This window comes from Dipodomys spectabilis, unplaced genomic scaffold, assembly GCF_019054845.1.
Source record: "Dipodomys spectabilis isolate Male_0828 unplaced genomic scaffold, ASM1905484v1 ptg000771l, whole genome shotgun sequence".
Taxonomy (NCBI): Eukaryota; Metazoa; Chordata; class Mammalia; order Rodentia; family Heteromyidae; genus Dipodomys; species Dipodomys spectabilis.
In genome coordinates this window covers 79056-102010 of record NW_024871448.1, presented here as the reverse complement: position 1 = coordinate 102010, position 22955 = coordinate 79056, and the positions used below count along the sequence as shown (strand labels likewise).

Genomic DNA, 22955 nt, shown 5'->3' with positions numbered 1-22955 from the left:
ACAGGGAGTGCTAAGACCTGAACTCCCAGCAGAGGGCCTCTGCAGGTCCTACCATGAGTAGGAGCACAGGTGCTGCGTGGATGAGTGTTGGCATCACTGTACAGGGTTCCCCAATAAAGGCTCTGGGCATTGTGGACCAGAACTCTTTTTACTGTGACTACCTATCTCTCTCTTTCTCCCTCTCTTTTTTTATTTTTTTTTGGGTCCGGTCGTGGGGCCTGAACTCTGGGCCTGAGCGCTGTCCCTCAGCTCTTCAGCTCAAGGCTAGCGCTCTACCACTTGAGCCACAGCACCACTTCCGGCTTTTTTCTTTTTGCTTATGTGGTGCTGAGGAATTGAACCCAGGGCCTCTGGCATGCAAGGCAAGCGGTCTACCACTGAGCCAACTTCCCAACCCCTCTCTTTTTTTTTTCTTTTGCCAGTCCTGGGGCTTGAACTCAGAGTCTGGGGGCTGTCGCTGAGTTTCTTTTGCTGAAGGCTAGTGCTCTACCACTTGGGCCACAGCGTCACTTCCAGCTTTTTCTGTGTAGATGGTATTGAGGAATTGAACCCAGGGCTTCATGCACGCTACCACTAAGCCACATTCCTAGCCCATCCCTTTTTTACTGCCCAGCCAGCACCACCTGGTAGTGAATGAAGGTGCCAGGTCAGAGATGGAGACTTCCAAAGGAAAACATGTGTCTTGAAAAGAAAATTGCATTTTGTGCGGCAGAACAGAGGAAAAGAACATCAAAACTCCCTTGGAATCTCCTGAGTATTTAGCCCGTAGCTGTCCTCGGCTGCAGCTCATTAGGCTAAGGAGCCTGTGCTCCTCATCCCCCATGACCTGCAGCTCCACCATCACCTCCACTCCAAGAACCAGCTTTCCAACTGAGACACACTTGTGTGACCTGACCACACATCAGAACACCAGAGGCCAAGATGGGCAGAGAAAGGCACAGGCTGCTGAAGTTGTTACATAACTTCTTTGGTATGTGGCCTTCCAGGAAGCTGGCAGCACTGCTGACTGATGTTTCAACTCATGTCTGACAGACAAAAGATGAGACAACGTAAGAAAAATATCCCACACAGAGCCAGCCATACCTTCCTCAGCAGAGCACCATCAAGGACAGTCCTGGCAAGAGCAGACACGATTGCACAGAGCAGCATGGAAACTAGCACTATCACTCCTACTGCTGCCAGCCAGGGGAGACTGCAGAGGTAACACGAGTTCTCAGCTGAGGTGCAAACTACGACGTGAATGGCTGAAAGAACCAGGAATATCAGATAAAAGAGCAGAGAAAACACAGGAGATGACAGAGCGACATCCAGCTCAGTTCTTCTGTGCAGCACCTGTGGGGTGCTGAGGAGAAGCAGGGTAAGGACCTAGAATAAAAACAAAAACCAGTCACCAACAGTGTCTGTGGATGGCCACACCAAGTGAAACCACCTAAAATGAGCAGCTCCTTTCTGTATACACAAAGGATAGGAAAAACGACCCAAGGAAAGATTCCTTCTAGTTGCCTGCCAAAAAGGCAGAGCTTAAGCCAGGAGTTGGTGGCTGATGCCTGTAATCCTAGCCACTCAGGAGATCTGAGGAGCATGGTTCAAAGCCAGCGCGGACAGGAAAGTCCATGAGACTCTCATCTCCAATAAACCATTAGAAAACTGGAAGTGGCACTGTGGCTCAAGCAGTAGAGCGCTCACCTTGAGCTGAAGAGCTGAGGGACAGCGCTCAAGCCTAGAGTTCAAGCCCCATGACTGACCCAAAAAAAAAAAAAAAAGGCAGAGGCTATTTTATGTGTGCAGTAATACCTGAGAGTACTTTATGATTTGTCATAAGCTAAGAAACACAATGGGACAGTTAAGAAAATTCATATTTTCTGTGTATAGCAACACCTATTTTTTTTTTTGAGACTGGGTTTTTTGTGGAACCCAGGCTGGCCTCCAACTAACAGTCTTCTGGTTTAGCTCCCAAGTGCTGGGGTTATAGGATACCAGGCCTGGCAGTAATGCTAATACTGTATATATTTAAAAGTACTATGTTTTGACTGAGTTACCAAATCAATTTAATACCTAAGCCATTATTACACAAACATCCATACCTCCAAAACCACAACTGTCCCCACTACCATCGAGTAGATGTCATACTGGGCCACTTGTGTGCTCAGGGACAGACTCAAGGTCTTCAGTGCACCCAGGTACTGCCTGAGCACCTTGGTGCCCAGGCCAAGCAGAACATCTGAATTGTTTTCTTCCAAGTGCAACTTGACCCAGTTTCCATGTAGCTTTTCTGCCATTTTAAACTGCTCAAATCCAGGATCTACCAGGACAAAAAAAATTACACATATACATCATGGGTATGCATAATTATAATCTCTGAATATTCAGTTATTCCTAGCACAAGATTTTACAACTTATACCTTATGCAGGCAGTATTTTTCTTCAGGGAAGTTGCTGCCTACATTAGATATAAGGTATAGTTGAAGGACATCCAGCCAACCCTAGCACCACCACTGCCAAGGCCTGGTTATTCAGCACATACAATGTAAACAGATATATCTGTCCACTGCTCAGCACAGACTCCCTTTCTACCTACTTCCCTGTCCTAGTCTTACCTTCTCCTCCCTATTCTTGATCTCTTTCTACTTTTTCTTCTTGTAAATTATAAAAGCAAAAAAAAAATGGCTTGTCTATACTCTGTCTTAGGCAAGAAACACAATATTGAGTAACAGGAAGAACTCCTACCTGTTTGGGCTTGGATCCAGTAGTATTCACAAAAATAAATAGTCGATACTTATGGACATATGAGTTCTTCACATACTGTGAAGAACACCATGAAGGAAAAGTAGATTGGAATACAATGAGAGAGTCTCGGTAATGAGAAGGAACTGATTGGGAGTGGGTAGAGAGGGCAAGGATGGGCTAAGATACAGAATTAACCAGGCAAAGAACTGGGAGAGCATGCATCCAGTCATGAAGATCAGTCTTGGAGTGAGAAAAAGCTGCTCCTGGCACAACTGAAAGCCACATGGCAAGACCTGGCTGAATGTTGTAGAGGTGTGTAGGCCTTGTGGGATGGGAAGTAGATGTACACTGTGTCTGAATGGTGTATAGCGTGCAGACCCTATGAAAGTTTCCTCATCCCAGCAGGCTCTTTTCCTCCTTCCCTTATCAGTCCTTGATTTCTTCTAAGGCCATATTTTTGTTTGTTTGTGTTGGCTGTGGGGCTTGAACTCCGGCCTGGACACTGTCCCTGAGCTCTTCAGCTCAAGACGAGTGCTCTACCACTTGAGCCACAGCACCACTTCCATTTTTTTGTGGTGGTTAAATGGAGATAAGAGTCTCATGGACTTTGGCTTTGAACTGCAATCCTCAGCTCTCAACCTCCTGAGTAGCTAGGATGACAGGCGTGAGCCACTGGTGCCCAGCTATAAGGCCGCATTTTTGAAGTAAGCAAAGCATCTATGCGTTAAAATCATTTTTGGTTGGTGATTTGTTAATAACAGAACATATGAATAACAATGAATGTACAAAAACTATCAAGGCCATACAAGTTACTTTTGAAAAAGAAAAAAAGCGAGGGGCTGGGAAGGTGGCTCAGCGGTAGAGCGCTTGCCTTGCATGCATGAGGCCCTGGGTTCGATTCCTCAGCACCACATCAGCAAAAAGAAAAAAGCCAGAAGTGGCGCTGTGGCTCAAGTGGTAGAGCACTAGCCTTGAGCTGAAGAGCTGAGGGACAGCGCCCAGGCCCAGAGTACAGGCCCCACAACTGGACCCTCCCCCCCACCCCAAAAAAAAAAAAAAAAAAAAAAAGCGAAAGTAACATCTGTGCCTAGTCTAGACTGAAGTATGCACTGGCCAGGCTTCATCTGGGTCCTTGGCTAAGCACCAAGTCCGCTCGTCCCTTACCACACATGCTCCCAGCCTATCTCCCACAGCCTGCTGCATCCGATTAAATGTTGCCTTAAGCAAGTAGTGCTTCCTTTAGATTCAGGGCAAATGTGTTTAATTGGTATATGGAGTCCACAGTCTGAATGACCTACAGAGGCTCACAAGGAGGCACACTCCCCACAAGGGAATATTCTTATTAGCAGATAAACACCTAACAGTATTGCTAGCTAAAAGATAAAATATCTGCTCTTGGCCCTCCATCTCCCAACTGGGCTTCCTCCTGACACTCTGTGTGAGCTGCTCCTATAGTCACTAATAACCACACATTGCCAGACTCAGCAGAGAGCTCTCTCAGTGAGTTCTCAGTTTCTCACTTTATTTTGCTAGTATTCAGCACAGCTCTTTACTCCCTCCTTATTGAATTTTTTTTTTTCTGCATGGTCTCCTGAGTCCTTGTCAGGCTACTACCTTGCCTTGCCCTGAAAACCTTCTTCTGCTCCTGTTCTGGTCTTACCTACCTTAGTGCATGGTCATCTACTCTTTCACTGTTTGGCTGAAACTCCAGAATTGTTCCTTAGGCTGCAGGTCTTCCTATGACTTAGACTCTGGTGTGCCAGCAAATCCTGTTTTGCTATTTCAAACATATCCACAATACAATTATTTTGGGGCTCCTCTGGTGTACAGGGCCCTCACCAGAGCACTAGGCCAACCAGTCTCCTGTTACAGCATAGGGAAGAACTCTCCAAGGGAATCTGAGAGAGCCTTTGAGAATGCAGAAAACTCTGCAGTGTCCCCTACACTTCACCTGGGACAAAACTGAAAACCCCTCTGGCAATTAGAAGGCCCCTATACATCTCTACTATTTCCTGTGCCTTCCCCTAGCCACTCTGCAAGGCCCTGTGTCTCTTTGACTCTCAGCCTGCAACACACCCAATCTACCTGCAATCTCCTCTCTTTTCTGTCTGATAATTTCCTAGGGTCTTTCTTACCATTTGGCATCTATTACTGTTTTTTTTTCTTTTCCCTCTGGAGGATCTCAGACAGAGATACTGTACCTCTTGATGATTTTATTTCCAATGCTTTTAATAGTCCCTGGGTCCTAAAGAAGAGTACTTATTGACAGCATACGCTTATGAAAGATTTCATGTAGTTAACTGCATCTGTGGTATTGCTAATGGTGACAGTTAAGGGTGTAAGAAACCAGAAACACAATATATATATAAAACTGAAGAATAATGACTGCAATACAGTACCATGACAAACTGCATACCACAGAACACATCCAGAAAATGTGAACTACAATGAGACACGCAATTCTAATACAAGCTGGATTCATTGGCTTACCTTTCTCATAGGATGGTACATTCTCTTGCAACAGCTTGCTAAGCTGTACTGTGTTTAAGTGTAAAAATCTCAGCTGTTCTCTCATTGGTTTTCCTTCTACAACTGGAAATAAAAGGCTTCCTACACTGTCTTTGGGAATTGGCAAGCCAAGTCCTGTTGCTAGTGTTGCAGCCAAGTCGGTCTGCTGGACGTGCTTTGTGTGTCGGATCTCCCCTAGAAAAAAGAAGATATTTTACAAAAAAAAAAAAAAGGCTTCTAGAAGGTAGGAGATGGTAGTTATTCTTAAAATGAGCCTCTATAGCTAATACAGGTCAAAATACCCATCTCTTCAAACCATGTGAGGTAGATTCACACAGAAACAATATATTAACTTCGTAGTGTCGACAGATTTGGTGAGTGTCCCATTCCTTTCAGTGGCTTATAGTGTACGGAGGGCAAGTAAGGCAAATGATTATGAACAGAGTGATTGCTGAGAAAGGTCAGGCATGGAGGTGGCAAGTAGCCCAACAGAAGCCTAGGGATGGTCACTGCGATGATACCTATTGTTAACTCTGAACAAAAATGAGGGTGGATCTTCTGGACTCAGAACGTGCTAAGCTCTCCTTTCTAGCATTCACGTAAACCTGAGAAACCTGGCCCAGGATCTCTCAGTTGCTTCTCCTGCTATACTCAGCTGAGTGGGTGCAGGCATAAGAGGGACAAGTCTGATACTGCTGCATGTCTACTGTGTGATAATACAAGCATCTCATGTGTGATGCACTAACTCTACCAAATCTACAGGCTTAGGAGGAAGTAAGTATAGCAATGAGATCTAGAGTTGATTTTATAGTCATGAATGTGAGCTAGAAGTGTCAACACAAACTCAAGATCATCTTAAGAATCTTGGACCTAACCCTAAAGGTCCAAGATTAGTATACACACCTCCTTTTGAGATAGTGGTTCTCAAACACTACTCCTGGCTACCTTGGAGAAGCTGGTCAAACCCCAAGAAGGAAGAAGGCTGGGCTGGGAAGGTGGCTCAGTGGTAGAGTGCTTGCCTTGCATGCATGAGGCCCTGGGTTCAATTCCTCAGCACCACATAAGCAAAAAGAAAAAAGCCGGAAGTGGTGCTGTGGCTCAAGTGGTAGAGCGCTAGCCTTGAGCTGAAGAGCTGAGGGACAGCGCCCAGACCCAGAGTTCAGGCACCATGACTGACAAAAAAACAAAACAAAACAAAACAAAAATAAGACATAGCTGTGCTTAGCCCAGACCAGATCAAACCATAACAAACCAAACTAGATTAGCTTGAACCCAAGCATTCAATTAGCCTGAACCCAGGCATATCTATTCCCCCCAGGTGTGTTAAGAGGAGATTCACAGGAAGACAGAGGACATCTCAACAGACAACAGATAAAACTAGGAGGCTGCCGTGGGAGAAAGAGAAGTTTAAGGCTGGACTGCCTACAATGTGAGACCCAGTTTTAAAATACAAACAAACTCAAACAAATAAACCCAGAAGAACAACACACAAGGCTGGGAATGTGGCTTAGTGGTACAGTGCTTGCCTAGCATGAAGCACTAGGTTTGATTCCTCGGTTCTACATAAACAGAAAAAGCCCGAATGGCACTACAGCTAAAGTAGTAGAATGGTAACCTTGAGCAAAAGAAGCTCAGGGACAGTACCCAGGCCATGAGTTCAAGTCCCAGGACTGGCATTAAAAAAAAAAAAAAAAGAACAACACACACACACACACACACACACACACACACACACACACACACACACACACAATCTGCTGGGCACTGGTGGTTCATACCTGTAATCCTAGCTACTCAGGAAACTGAGATATGAGGATCACGGTTCAAAGCCAGCCCGGGCAGGAAAGTCCATGAGACTCTTATCTCCAATAAACCACCAGAAAACTAGAAGTGGTGCTGTGGCTCAAGTGGTAGAGCACTAGCCTTGAGCTGAAGAGCTGAGGGACAGTGCCCAGGCCCAGAGTTCAAGCTCCACAACCAACGAAACAAAAAAAATCCTAATCGAGTGACCAAGGTTGAACAAATGTAGCAGCAGTACTCACAAGACACTATGTTGAAAATGAATTGTACAACTTGTTGGAGGAGATGGGAGGGAAAAACAAAGAGCAAGGTGAACTAGGCCCTGAGAGGAGACTCGAGCTGGGACAGCTTCTTTACAGGTTTTGTTTTTGTTTTAGGGATTTTAGAAAAAAAAAAAAACAAAAAACGTTGGCTCCAACCAGCCCAGTTCTTGGAATGAAAAGAATGCCTCTAGGTCCCCCTCCCCTTAATTTAACCCACCTTCATTGTTTTGTTAAAGACTGACTGATTAAACAGGTAGCCAGTAATCCGGCTCATGCTGGCATGCTGGCTGGCATGCTGGCAGACATCCCAAGTTTACTATAAACTCTACCTTTTTCACATGCTTATGTTAAACTCCACTAAACTCCTTTGTGTATGTTTACCTTAAGCTCCGCTTTACCATTGAATTTGCGAGTCATTTAAACCAAAAGTGATAGGCTGGTTCAAACAGCCATTATGTGACAAAGTGTAACCTCACTGGCCTCCTGCGTGTGGTCTGGTATGACTGTGCAATCTTTTGGGTGTGTGAAAATCTCATTGGTCGCCTACGTGACCAGGTTTCACCTTGTGACTTTTGCCTTTAAAAACCTAAGCACGTGGGCCGCTCGGGGTCACAGTATCAGCTCCCGAGCCTGTGCTGCGGCCCTGGCCGGTCAGTGTAGGAACCTTCTCAATAAAGTTGCTTCTTTAATATCAACTTTGTTGCGGTGGGCTCTGTCACTCCGGACGACTAGGTGGGCTTGCCTGCCTGAGTAGGGGTCTTCCTACTACAAAGGAGTGACACAGTCCAAAAAGAAATGTACTCATACCTGACTATGTAACTGTAACCCCAGTGTACATCACCTTTATAACAACAACAAAAAAACAAATAAAATCTAGCTGGGTGATGGTGGCTCATGCCTATAACCCTAGTTACTCAGGAGGCTGAGATATGATAATTGCAGTTCAATACCAGCCGTTGCAGGAAAGCCCCGGAGACTCTTACCTCCAGTTAACTATTGGAAATGGCACTGTGATTCAAAGTGGTAGAATACTAGACATGCGCACAACAAGCTCAAGGACAGTGCGCAGGCTCTGAGTTCAAACCCCAGGCTCAGCATCAAAAACAAACAAAAAAAACCCCAAAACCAAAAAAATCCAATAACTACCATTTATAGTCTGGGAATTGCTGAAGGACATAAACAAAGGAAAAACTTTTATTCAAGACAATCTACTAAATCTTGGTAAAAACACTAATGTTCTTTGAGAACATTTGATGTTTTAAGAATGTCAATTTTAACTGGGAGAAAATGAGGAAAGAACTGACATTGTTCAAACAGAAATGTTAAACTGGGGCTGGGAATGTGGCTTAGTGGTAGAGTGCTTGCCTCGGATGCATGAAGCCCTGGGTTCAATTCCTCAGTACCACATAAACAGAAAAGGCCAGAAGTGGAGCTGTGGCTCAAGTGGTAGAGTGGTAGACTTGAGCAAAAGAAGCTCAGGGACAGCGCCAAAGCCCTGAGTTCAAGCCCCAGGACTGGCAAAAAAAAAAAAAAGTTAAACTTATGTACCTGTAACCTCTCTGTTCATCACCTTCACAATAACAAAAATACACACCTCCAAAATAATGAATGCCAATTTTAGCTGGTATAGAGGCTCACATCTGTAATCCTAGCTACTCAGGCTGAGATCTGAATCTAAGCCAGCATGGGCAGGAAAGTCTGTGAGACTCTTATTTCCAATTAGCTACCAAAAGAAATAGAAGTGGAGCTATGGTTCAAATGGTGGAGCACTACTAGCCTTGAGTACAGAGTCCAGGACTGGTACACACAGACACACAGACACAGACACAGACACACAGACACACACACACACACACAGACACACACACACACACAAAACCCTTTTTTTTGGCCTGTGAATAACCATGTTTGTCCTCCAGGACAAACTTCACAGGGCAGTAGAAGCCAGGCACACAGGCATCTCCTATCCTATAGCTGAACTGTTAGTGATGTCTGCCTGCTGAAGAGGAGGCACAAGCATCTCTTACCTTCCCATGCTCCTGTTTTCTTTTCACAAACAAGAGAACAATCAGCTAGCAATTAGTGGATTTTTCACAGTGGGGTGAGAGAACAGAAGCAGTAGCTTGCAAGGCCTTCCCTGAAGACTGTGTGCATGCTCAGGCTGGGCCCGTGCAGCAGCACTGCAGGAAAAGAGAATTTCCTGCAACAGTCTTCAAGTCAATAGAGAAATAAAAAGTCCTGGATGAGGAGGGACTATTGTCCAGATTTGCTGCACTTTATCACTTAAAAAATTCTGTTTTCAGGCCTGGGAAGGTGGCTCAGTGGTAGAGCGCTTGCCTTGCATGCCTGAAGCCCTGGGTTTGATTCCTCAGCACCACATAAGCAAAAAGAAAAAAGCCGGAAGTGGCGCTGTGGCTCAAGTGGTAGAACGCTAGCCTTGAGCTGAAGAGCTGAGGGACAGCGCCCAGGCCGAGTTCAGGCCCCACGACCGGACCCAAAAAAAATAAATAACTAAATAAAAATTCTGTTTTCATCAAAAATCTGGAGGTTTTCAAAGAAATGGTGTGACAAATATGAAACAAAGCACCTACTGCGAAAGAATCCAAACAGCAGATTTAATAGACAAAGACTTCAAAGTAGCCCAGCAAATGTGTCAAAGAACTGATCAAATCATGTGTTAAGCAAAGGAGGCAAGATAATAGCATTTCAATAGAGTAAGAAACTATCAGGAAAGAACTAAAAAGAAATAATGGAAGTGAAAAAGTTATTAACGGCACTCACAGTTAAAGATGAGCAGAAAAACAGAGGGTAAAGGTCCCAAATTGGATGAACAAAGTATCTACAAAAGGCTAAAACTTCAAGTTGTAGAAAAAAAAAAAGACACTGTAGTGAAACTGAAAAAAGACCAAGAGACAGGAGCCACAATTACATACTGGTAACTTCTCATTAGAACCCAGAGGCCAAAGGCAGAGCCTTTGGTAGAGTATAAGTGGTTGTCAACTAGATATCATATATCCAGTGAAACTATTTCAATGGAGAAGATGGAAAAAGGACATCATCTGATTTTAAGAAAACAATTTGTTGCTAGCAAACTTGCCTTATAAGAAACACGAAACAAGGTTTTCTGGTTGAAACAAGTGACTCCAGACAATAATGTGGGTCTTCCAAAAAGTCAAAGAGCACCATTACAGTACCTATTTAAAAGACAGTGCAAAGCCCCTCTTTCCTGTTCCGCTCTCGAGTAAAAAACAATAGCCATGTGTATTTAATTATGTTGCCAGCCTATAACCCATAGAAATGCAACATATTTAATCCTAACAGGTAGAGGTGAGGGCAGAGCTGTACTGGAATGAGAAAATTACACCAGAAGAAAACACAAATTGTCACAGGACAGAAATGTTCACAGTTAAAGCAATCTATTTGACCCTCCATCAATGAATGGTAAATGATGTGGTACATTCATACAATAAAACATAATTTAACAATAAAAGTAATGGGCCTGGAAGGTGGCTCAGTGGTAGAGCGCATGCCTTGCATGCCAGAGTCCCTGGGTTTGATTCCTCAGCACCACATAAGCAAAAAGAAATAAGCCGGAAGTGGTGCTGTGGCTCAAGTGGTAGAGTGCTAGCCTTGAGCTGAAGAGCTGAGGGACAGCGCCCAGGCCCAGCATTCACGCCCCATGACCAGACCCCCCAAAAAACAAAACAAAACAAAACAATAAAAGTAATGAAGGATTGACATGCTGTAGCTTGGATGAACCTGGAAATACATGATCATAACTGAAAAGTACCAGACATAGGCCAGTGTGCTATAAATTCCACTTACATGAAATATCATCTACAGACACAGAAGGCAGACTGGCAAATGCCTAGAGGTGGAGAATGGGAAGGCTAACAAGTTCCTTTTTGAGGTGATGAAAATGTCCTAAAACTGACTATGACAGACAAGATGGCGACGGGGCAGTAGGGAAACGCCACAGCTCTCTCCAACCAAAAAGAGAGTTCGAGTTCCAACACTTAATCTCCCCAAGAGACCGACAACAACAAAAAGACGAACACTCAGAGAAAAACCAGAGGTGGAAAATAACAAAAAAAGAAAGAGAGGAAAAGAAGAAATTCAGAACAGAGAAGAGCGAAGACCCCTCCCCCAACCTTTACTGGCCGCGCGGCAGTGCGCCAAGCCGCCGGCCAGCCGGCCCGGCGGGGGCTGCCGGAGCCACAGAGACACAGGGGGCTGCTTGCAGATCACCAGGTACCGGATTGCAGAACAGCGGATGGCCAGGAACAGAGAAACCTACCAGCCGGGAGTCTCCACGAGGATCCCACCCCCACCCCTCACTCTCCACCGGAGCGGAGAGGCTCCATACCGCCAAAGCCGCCCAGCACCAGCAGCGCGACGAAGGGACCTGCCCGCAGACCACCCGCCCAATCGCGATCGCAACGACCAGGCAGGGGCCACCCAACCCAGCCCGCAACCACCCCAACTGAACTCGGATTGCAACAACAACTGACGACCTACTGGATGAGTACCCCACAGGGGACAGTGAATCCATCAAGGGAGACCAGAGCTGGAGGGAATCCCCAGACCCTGACCTAGACTCCCTACCCCAACACCTGGACCACAGGACCCACTAAAACTGGGAACTGTTCGAGAGCTCCACCAGCCGGTGGAGCACACTCTGCTGGCCAGGCCAGAGCAAGAGCGCCCCTGGAAGGGAGCTTAAATGCCCAAGCCAGGAACAGCGCCCCTGGGTCAAGACTACCAACAGTAGAAGAAATTTGAACTGTGTCCTCCAGGCTGCATAACCTAGGTGGTATACACATTAGCACAGGCCTAACGAGCGCGCTCCAGGCTGGGGCCGGAACCAGGCCCGGGGACCGGCGCCTGAACAAAGCAAAAAGGGTCAGAAGTGGGGCTGTGGCTCAAATGGTAGGGTGCCAGCCTTGAGCTGAAGAGCTGAGGGACAGCACCCAAACCTAGAGTTCAAGCCCACAACCAGCCCAAAACAAACAAACAAAAACAAATCAGGAGCCCATAGCAGACTCCAGTATTTGGGAGAGTGCATCCAGAGCATCTGATCTTCCCAAGAGCACCCGCAGGAGCAAACACAAGCAGTCTAGGCTGCTCAACCCTTCCAAAGGCGGGAATTGCCAGCAATCTACAGCAGAGAGCTGAGAATCCTAAGTAAGTCAGAATAGCAGCTGGAAATAGGCTCCCAACAAAATCCAGATCAGGCACAGACTCTCTCTACCAATACAGAATCAGCAACCAAACAAAGACAGACACACCAAAACAAGATTGAAGAGCAGTCTCCTGAACCCCCATGCGAAAATCACAGAGAAAAATCACAAGGTTTACCACTACCCAGGACAGCAAGCTCACCTCAAAAGCCAGCAGCCACGCTGGGGAGAGCCCCAGTGGGAGCAAAGCAGGAATGGAAGACAAAAGCTACATCCAAGGGTTGCTGGAGGCAATGACTCAAGAAATAAAGCGAGAAATGGATCAGAAATTGAAAGAGCACAAGGATGAACTATCAAAAGATATACAGGATATCAAACAAAAGTTGGATGCAAAAATAGAAGCTGCACAAACCTCAGTAAGAAGTGAGATAAACGCCAAATTAGAGGTAATGCATAATGATCTCACCTCATTGAGAGGTGAGATCAGTACTCTGAGAACCAACATTGAATCCATAAAGGGATCCATTTCCACCATGCAAACCACAATAGAAGCCACGGTCAACAGAGTGAATGAAATGGAAGGTAGAGTGTCAGATACAGAAGACAGAATACACCAACTGGACCAAAAAGTGACAGATATGGAAAAATCACTCAAATTAAACCAAAGGGAAATTCAAGAGCAAGCAGATAATGCTAAAAAATTTAACCTTCGCATAATCGGAGTGGACGAAGGTGAGGAATTCCAGAGCAAGGGAATGCAACACCTATTTAACAAGATAGTCAATGAAAATTTTCCCCACCTCAAAAACGACCATCTTAACTACATCACAAAAGCTTATTGAACACCCAACAAGCAAGATCCCAGGAGAAACACTTCTAGACACATTATAGTAAAAATGATGGATCTGAATAATAAGGAAACAATCCTGCATGCAGCAAAAATGAAGAAGGAGCTATACAACAACGGGAAAAAAATTAGAATCACTACAGATCTCTCCACACAAACAAAGAATGCAAGAAAAGCCTGGGAAAGCACCATACGAGCCCTGAGAGCCAATAACTGCCAACCCAGACTGATATACCCGGCAAAGCTAGCATTCACATTCGATGGAGAACTGAAAACTTTTAATAGCAAAGAAAAACTAAATGAATACATAAACATTAAGCCGGCATTACAAAGAATTCTAAGAGGGGGGACACAACCTGAAGAAAGCAACCAGGAACTGGGACCTGCCCCAAACAGGCATTACTCAAAGTCTAACTGAGCAAGCACAGGAGGAAAGGAAAGAAGAAAAACTTAGGAAAACGGAATGGCAGGGACAACAATGCATCTCTCTATACTTTCTCTTAATATAAATGGGCTGAATTCGCCAATTAAAAGAAAACGAACTGAGGACTGGATCAGAAAACAAGACCCATCCATCTGTTGCCTTCAGGAGACCCACCTCTCAGCCAAACATACAAACAAACTCAGAGTGAAGGGGTGGAAAAGGATCTACCAATCAAATTCCCCCAATAAGAAAGCAGGTGTAGCTATCCTGATATCTGACAAAATAAACTTTTCATTAAAATCAGTACAGAAAGACAAGGACGGACACTACATATTAATAAAGGGAACAATCCAAGAGGAGGATATAACCATCATCAACTTATATGCCCCAAATATCGGGGCACCCAGATATGTCAAACAAATGCTCTCAAACTTACAGAATAAAATAGATCCCAATACGATAATACTAGGAGACTTTAACACGCCACTCTCACCAAAGGACAGGTCTACCAACCAGAGGATTGGCAAAGAAGCTACCGAATTAAGTGAGGCCATACTTCAAGCGGAATTAACTGACATCTACCGAGTATTTCACCCTAAAACAACACAGTACACATTCTTCTCAGCAGCTCATGGAACTTTCTCCAAAATAGACCATATCATAGTTCATGCAAGGAACTTAAGCAAATACAAAGGGATCGACATAATCCCCTGTATCCTATCTGACCACAGTGGAATCAAGCTAGCTTTCAATAACAAAGCATACCGCAGAAATTTCTCTAATACATGGAAATTGAACAGCACACTCCTTAACAAGGCCTGGGTAACAGAAGAGATCAGAGAAGAAATAAAGCATTTCCTACAACTCAATGAAAATGAAAACACCTCACAAAGAAACTTGTGGGACACAGCAAAAGCAGTCCTGAGGGGCAAATTTATTGCCCTCAGTGCCCACATCAAGAGAATGGAGACAGACCAAGTAAATAATCTCATGTTGCAACTAAAACAGCTAGAAAAACAAGAAAAAATGGGACCTAAAGCTACTAGACGAAGCCAGATAACCAAATTGAGAGCAGAGATTAACCAATTAGAAAATCAGAAAACCATAACCAAAATAAACCAAACAAAAAGCTGGTTCTTTGAAAAAATAAACAAAATTGATGGCCCGTTGGCAAGATTAATTAAAAAAAGAAGAGAGGAAACCCATATTAATAGGATTAGGGATGCCACGGGAAACATCACAACACGTACCCAAGATATCCAAACAATTCTAACAGACTACTTTCAAAAGCTATACTCTCTAAAGGAAGAAAATCTGGCAGAAATGGATGCATTCTTAGAGAAATACAAGTTACCCACACTGAGCAAAGAAGAAGTTAACCAATTAAATAAGCCAATATCCTATAATGAGATACAGGAAGCTATCAAAAGTCTTCCAACAAAAAAAAGCCCAGGACCAGATGGATTCACAGCAGAATTCTATAAGACCTTTAAAGAAGAACTAATACCCATACTCCTCAAGCTCTTCAGAGAAACAGAGAAGGAGGGAGCTATCCCAAACTCATTCTACGAAGCCAATATCACACTCATCCCCAAACCAGGCAAAGACCCAACCAAAAAGGAGAATTACAGGCCAATTTCCTTGATGAACACAGATGCAAAGATCCTTAACAAGATTCTAGCTAACAGAATCCAGAAACACATAAAAAAAATAATACACTATGATCAGGTAGGCTTCATCCCAGAGACACAGGGATGGTTTAACATACGTAAGTCAATAAATGTAATCCAGCATATCAACAGAGCCAAGGTCAAGAATCACATGATTATCGCCACAGATGCAGAAAAGGCCTTTGATAAAATTCAACATTCATTCATGCTAAAAGCTCTGGAGAAAATAGGAATAGAAGGAACATTTCTAAAAACAATAAAAGCCATTTATGACAGACCAATAGCCAATATTATACTTAATGGGGAAAAGCTACAACCAATCCTCCTAAAAACAGGAACAAGGCAAGGATGCCCACTGTCTCCACTCCTCTTCAACATAGTCCTAGAACCCTTAGCCAGGGCAATAAGGCAAGAAAAAGACATTAAAGGGATCCGCATAGGGAAAGAAGAAGTTAAACTATCCCTTTTTGCAGATGACATGATACTATACCTCCACGATCCCAAAAACTCCATCCCCAAACTTTTAGAAATCATAAGTCACTTCGGCAAAATAGCAGGATACAAAATAAACCCACAAAAATCAGTTGCCTTCCTATACACTGATAACGCACAGGAAGAGAGGGAAATAAAGGGAGCAACCCCATTCACAATAACCTCCCAAAAAATAAAATATTTAGGAATTAACCTAACCAAAGATGTAAAAGAACTATTTAATGAGAACTATAAAAAGTTAAAGAAAGAAATTGCAGAAGACACTAGGAAATGGAAAGACCTCCCATGCTCCTGGATAGGCCGACTTAATATAGTAAAGATGGTGATACTTCCAAAACTAATATACAAATTCAATGCAATTCCTATTAAAATCCCAATGACGTACATCACTGAAATACAGAAAACAGTCCAAAAATTTATATGGAACAACAAAAGACCTAGAATAGCCAAAACAATTCTAGGGGATAAAGACAATATGGGAGGGCTATCCATGCCGAACTTCAAACTCTACTACAGAGCTATAATAACAAAGACAGCATGGTACTGGCACAAAAACAGACCCGAAGACCAATGGAACAGAATAGAAGATCCAGATATAAATCCACAGGCCTACAGCCAGCTGATATTCGACAAAGGAGCCAAAGACATACAATGGAAGAAACACAGCCTCTTCAACCGCTGGTGCTGGGAAAACTGGGCAGCCACATGCAGAAAACTAAAAGTGGACCCCAGCCTATCACCATGCACCAACATCAACTCAAAATGGATTAAAGACCTTAACATTAAACCTGAATCTTTGAAACTACTGCAGGACAGAGTAGGAGAGACACTTGAACTAATAGGCACAGGAAGGAACTTCCTGAACAGAGTCCCAGGGTCACAACAAGTTGGAGAGAGACTCGACAAATGGGACTACCTTAAAATAAAAAGCTTCTGCACAGCTAAATCTATCGCAACTAAGCTAGAAAGACAACCAACTAATTGGGAAAAAATATTTACCAGCAATATATCAGACAAGGGGTTAACATCCTGTATATACAGGGAACTCAAGAAACTAATCCCTCCCAAACCTAACAAACCAATTACTAAACGGGCAAGGGAACTAAAGAGGGACTTCTCAAATGAAGAAATAAAAATGGCAAAGAAACACATGAGGAAATGTTCATCATCCCTGGTGGTGAAGGAAATGCAAATAAAGACAACCCTGAGATACCACCTTACCCCAGTCAGAATGTCCCACATCCACAAATCAGCCAACGACAAATGCTGGAGGGGATGTGGAGAAAGAGGAACCCTATTACACTGCTGGTGGGAATGTACACTTATACAACCACTTTGGAAAGCAGTCTGGAGGGTCCTTAGAAAGCTAAAGATTGACCTCCCTTACGACCCAGTCATACCACTTCTAGGCATCTACCCTGAACAACAGGAACCAATATACAAGGACACGTGTACCTCCATGTTTATTGCAGCACTGTTCGCAATAGCTAGGATATGGAAACAACCTAGATGCCCCACCACAGATGAATGGATCCAAAAATTGTGGTATCTATACACAATGGAATATTATGCAGCCATTAGAAATGACAAAATAATGGCATTTGCAGGGAAATGGATGGAGCTAGAAGGAATCATGTTGAGCGAGGTAAGCCAAGAACGAAGAGACAAACGGTACATGGTCTCCCTGATAAGTGGATGCTAAATCCAAAAGGTTAGGTGATACGACAAAACTAACAGGACTTAAGAAACAAAGAACTCCCGCTCATCTGGTTGAACCACTACTAAATATCCCCATGCTGCTGATCACAAACATGGTATATAACATGTGAACACTGTTATATATTACAGACTGTGGTAGACAATTTGCTCCAGGGAAGTTAGAATGAACTTGTGACTTTGAAATTATGTAATCATTTAATCACAATCAAAAAAAAAGAACCTCAGGGAAGGGAGGGAGGGAGGGGATGGTAGGGGGAAAACAATGGAGGGGGTAACCATGTTCAAGAGGAAGTGTACTCATTACCTCACTCATGTAACTGTAACCCTCTGTATAGTAGCTTTACAATAAAATAAAATTTAAAAAAAAAAAAAACTGACTATGACAATGGTCACCCAACTCTGAATACACTAAAGAGTATAGTCCTGGCTCATAAAATGGGCATAATGAGAAGACAAGGATTCTTTAAAAAACCAAAACAGACAACTGTTAGAACAGGCTGATTTCTGGTGTAGCATGTGAGCCGTTGGCACGTCAACAGGAAGGAGGCAGAGGCCCAGACCCACAAGGAGCCAAAAGGACCAGAGGCAGGCAGCTACGTAGGGATGATGGGCCAATGAGTCAAGTATGGGTTGTGCTGAGCTCTGATGAATAGTGTATTAGTAAACCTTGCTTTGTTTAATCCCTGACTCTTGCTGATGTTGCTATTCAATATATGGATTTGAATAGTGGGGACTTGAGAAAAGCTAGTGTTTATTTTCTTCAGTTTACATATGCAGTTCTGATGTTTGTAAGCTACTGGAGATTTTCTTTTACTAATTCCAGATACTCAGACAGTAAAATACCAAAAATGAAATTCCTTCAAAAAAGCATTTGTACTGCTAGAGATTATCATGTTGAGGGAGATAATATAAGCTCAGAAAACCAAATATGACATGAGTTCACTCATCTGTGGAATCTAGAGCTAAAAGATACATCCTACTCATCACATATACCCCATGATTGTAACTGTGGGATTGTTTGAGTGGATGAGGAGAAAGAGGAGCTGGAAAGAGAATGATGGAAGCCAAATAATACTGGAATACATCTATGCCATCTATATTTAGGTGGCATGAGGAATCTCACTGAAAGCTATTGTAGAATAGCAAGAATAGGAAGAATGAGGACAGAGCGTGTGTGTGTGTGTGTGTGTGTGTGTGTGTGAAGTATTGCTGTGAAACGCTTTTGTACCATTAATTGTCACTAAAAAATGGAAAACATTTAAGTATAGCAGGATCTGTTGTGAGGAGGGAGGAGGCACCAGCAGGAAGGGGAGGGCCAACCTAAAGGGTAAATAAGGGAGATATGGTTGAAGTATTTTTTTATGCATGTATAAAAACCTGGACCTGCTGAAATTGTGTAGGTGGGGGGAATGGGACAGGGAGTCACATAGTGGGTGAGTTTGATCAAGGGATTTTGTATGTCTGTAGGGAAGTATCACAACAAAGCCTCCCTTATGCAACTGATACCAAAAACAAAACAAACTGACTAAAACCTGGGCTGGGGGGCTGGGAAGGTGGCTCAGTGGTAGAGCACTTGCCTTGCATGCCTGAGGCCCTGGGTTCAGTTCCTCAGCACCACATAAGCAAAAAGAAAAAAGCCGGAAGTGGCGCTGTGGCTCAAGTGGTAGAGCGCTAGCCTTGAGCTGAAGAGCTGAGGGACAGCGCCCAGGCCCAGAGTTCAGGCCCCATGACCGGACCCCCCCCAAAAAAACAACACACAAAATAAACCCTGGGCTGGGAAAGTGGCTTAGTGGTAGAGTGCTTGCCTAACATGCATGATGCCCTGGGTTCAATTCCTCAGTATCACATAAACAGAAAAAGCCAGAGGTAGCACAGAAGCTCAAGTGGTAGAGTGCTATCCGTGAGCACAGAGAGGCTCAGGGACAGTGCCCAGGCCCTGGGTTCAAGTCCCAGGACTGGCCAACCCCCCCCACCCCCAACAAACCAAATAACAACAACAACAGCAACAACAAAAACCTACAGCAACCACTGAAGACAAAAAAAGAAGGTAAGGGAAGAAGCTGCAAATCCTGATTTATTTTTCTCTGTAATTTTCATTTTCACATTGCCCAAAATATTTCAAACTCAAACAGCTTCTGCAGCATGGTTTTAAAAAACATTAAGTTTTGAAAAGCCAGTGATTCCCAATTCTTACCAGGTCTTCTCTCAAATGCAGAGCTGATTAAGAGCAGCGGTGTGCTGACTTCTTCTGTGGAAGAGGCCCCATGGCTCCCTGTCTCAGACATGCCGTGGTCACCACAGAGAACCAGTAAGTTAGGTGACAGAGTCTCTCTCTCCTGGAAGGCAAAGGAGAACCTGTTGGCTATACTAGTGTGCACATCATCTTAAGATCAGACCCTATCACAGGTGAAAAAAGAATTGTGCATAGTTCAGACACAGCAGGGCTATGTTCTGGCCTCTGAGAACAGGGGATTTATCACTTCTAGGCTATGAGAGTTTGAGCCCAAGTCTTCTAGGCTCATCTTTCTCATCTGTTGATGGACATACTATAGGAATCTATCTTGCAGGATTATTTGAGAATAAAACAGTACTCAGATAGGGACTTGAGTTATCTACAAGGCTTCTCTGCCCAGACCTCCGCTGACCTGTTGTACCAGGTGGGCTCCACCTGACCCTTGCTGCTTCGAGTCTGTTCACACTGTACATGTCCTCCAAGAAGACTGCTCTAAATATGGCCTCTTTGGAACAGAGGTGTTGCTTCCTCCTGCCCATGTTTTTCTGTGGCACCAACAGCTTTTCGGTATACTTGAGTTCTTGCTTACTGTGTTTTTATTTGCCTCTTCTGGTAAGAACATAAACTCTAGGAGAGACTGTTTGCCTAAGAACAGTAATCTACAAGGTACCCCCGGGGCTGCATGGAAAATGGAGGGAGTCCATGTGGCAACACCTGTAGCTGAAGCATGGCTGGCAGACTGATAGCAGAAGTGGTGCTCGTTCAGGCAGTTCCTGTCCTCTTAGGAAATATCGACAACATGAAACTCTTGTCACAATGCAACACATCCCAGTGAGCCTCACCTTTGAGAGTAGTGAGGTGTGAATCTTCATCAGGATGCTGTCCATTTCGCTAAGCTTGTGTCCAATCAGGGGGCTGTTGGGCCCAGAAATGTGGCCAATATGGTCTAGTCCCAGGTAGTGGAGGATTAAGATGTCCCAGTCTCCTCTTTTTAATACTCTATCCAAATGCCTTGTGACATTATTATCCACCTTGGCAGAAGAAAAGTACATATAGATAGCATGTCCAATTTTCTCTAGCTCTTTACTCCCAAGAAAGAGCAACAGCCAAATCTAGGAGTTTATCTTAGATAACAGGACTCACAGGAACTGAAAATACGAAACAGCCAAACCAAAGCAAACAAGGAAAACAAACAGCAAAAATCCTGTTACTAAAAATCAATAAATAAATGAACATTATAGTGTTAAGATTATGCAATTTCCCCCTGCTGGTACAGGGGACTGAACTTAGGGTCTCATGTTTCACTCAGCTTTTTTGCTCATGGTTGGTGTTCTGGTACTGGAGCCATACCTCCAGTCCACTGTTCTGCTGGCTAACTGGACATGCAGACTTTTCTTCCCCAGCCTAGCTTTCAACCACAATCTTTCAGGTCTTAGCTTCCTCAGTAGCTAAGATTACAGGTGTGAGCCACCATTGTGTGGCTTAGATTAAGCTTTTATGCCTAGTATTTTGTGGGGTTTTTTGGTTATTTTTTCAAATGTCTCTATTTTGTAGACATTACACATATATAATTAAAATAAGTAAGGGCTGTTCTGACAAGAAGTTCTTTTCTGTGAAATCACTACTGGGCTTAACTAAATGAGCAACTTAAACAGGCCTAAGTTTCTGTCAGGTAATAAAGGGCAAAGGACAGCACAGTGGCCAGAGTTAGGCTAACCAGCAGTCCTACAAAAAGTATTCTTTGAGGCAAGAAACAACACTCATAAATTCTTTTATATCTGAAAAGAATGTCATGGAGACACCATCAGTTAAGCATCTTTCCACAGGGCCAGCATCCTGCTCAGCTGCAGACCTCACTGTCACAGCTACTCTGTTGTAGTGCCCTTCCTGAATCTCTTGTGACCTCAGTGAGTGCCAATATGCTTTGCACTGTGGGACCTGCAGATCTCCACTCACACATGCATCAAGGTTAATGACTCCATTTGTAAGCGATTATGTGTATAAATAACTTCTATAGTCTCTCTATACTATTCTATAAATTAATGACACACAAATAACAGCATTGCTTCTCAGCAGGAAATGGCAGTGCTAGGCTCTACTCAGGGTAACATATTTCTCTATTTTGAAGACTGACCTCAGTGTAATCTGACACAAAGAATGAGGTTGTACCATCGTATTCCATAAAGTGCTTTGGGAATAATTTAACCCATGTTTCATCTCCATAAAAGATTATTCTCTTCCCAGCAGCTTTTGCCTGTCTTATCACATTGTCTTCTAGCAACGCAGGAGAATTGAGGTTCCTGATGACATCAACAAAACCAGGGAGGCTCCCCGTCATCAACGCCTGCAGGAAGAAACATTCATGTTAGAACATGGATCAAACAATGCAATATGGGAAGCAGGAAGATCATTTGGCAGCTGAAACAGGCAGGCACAGAACTAGGGCCTGACCAGTACTGGAGGATAAACCAATGCCAGGACACCAACTAGCGTGAGAATGGAGAAAGGAGACAGATTTTGCAAAACTCAGCAAATTCAATAATGAAGACTTAACTGAACTAACATGGCTCATCACTTCAGAGAGTAAGAGAGTAAAGGAGGAGACAGGGACAGTTAAGACAAAGGCAGTGCCATAGAAACTATGGGTTAGTAACAGAGTTAAATGGCTGTGTGATATGTGTTGAAAACATGAACCTGTATATTCAGACTCCATTGGGTTCCTATTGATTCAAATCTGTTCCATGGGATGAGCAAATTCCTGAAGTCTACCACACTCCAGCCTTTAACAGTCCAGCAGGAGGAAAATCATTTGTTTCTGCTCATTTCTGCCCCAACACTTTTACTTATGCTGCCAGTCTGTGAGTGCCTGTAAGTCCCTCAGAAAGGCTCTACTGTCCCCAATCTGAACTGATTCCACACCCAACATTGAGTATCAGCGTTCTGTTTTTCAGTCATGCAGTGATCACACAAGAACTGCGAATTTACTTGTTTGCTCACTTGTCTTTAATGGTTATATACCTCATTGGAGAATAAATCCCCAGTAAGGCAGAAATACCATTTTCCTCCAAATACGCATCCATTGCAATATGAGC

At 43.7% G+C, this 22955-nt stretch overlaps 1 protein-coding gene across 6 annotated transcripts in view; it reads right to left on the bottom strand.

Annotated features, from left to right (window-relative positions):
* Positions 1–22955, bottom strand: part of Pigg (phosphatidylinositol glycan anchor biosynthesis class G) — a 36851-nt gene that overhangs the window by 11937 nt on the left and 1959 nt on the right. For 4 of the 6 annotated variants that reach the window (XM_042672768.1, XM_042672772.1, XM_042672769.1 and 1 more), the window contains exons 3-8: positions 21998–22207; positions 20706–20894; positions 19825–19966; positions 5218–5430; positions 2085–2302; positions 1084–1365 (exon numbers count right to left, since the gene is read on the bottom strand). In XM_042672768.1, coding sequence (XP_042528702.1) covers positions 1084–1365; positions 2085–2302; positions 5218–5430; positions 19825–19966; positions 20706–20894; positions 21998–22207 — 1254 coding nt within the window. The remainder of the gene's footprint in view (positions 1–1083; positions 1366–2084; positions 2303–5217; positions 5431–19824; positions 19967–20705; positions 20895–21997; positions 22208–22955) is intronic. The other 2 variants (XM_042672770.1, XM_042672774.1) reach the window with 1 other exon arrangement.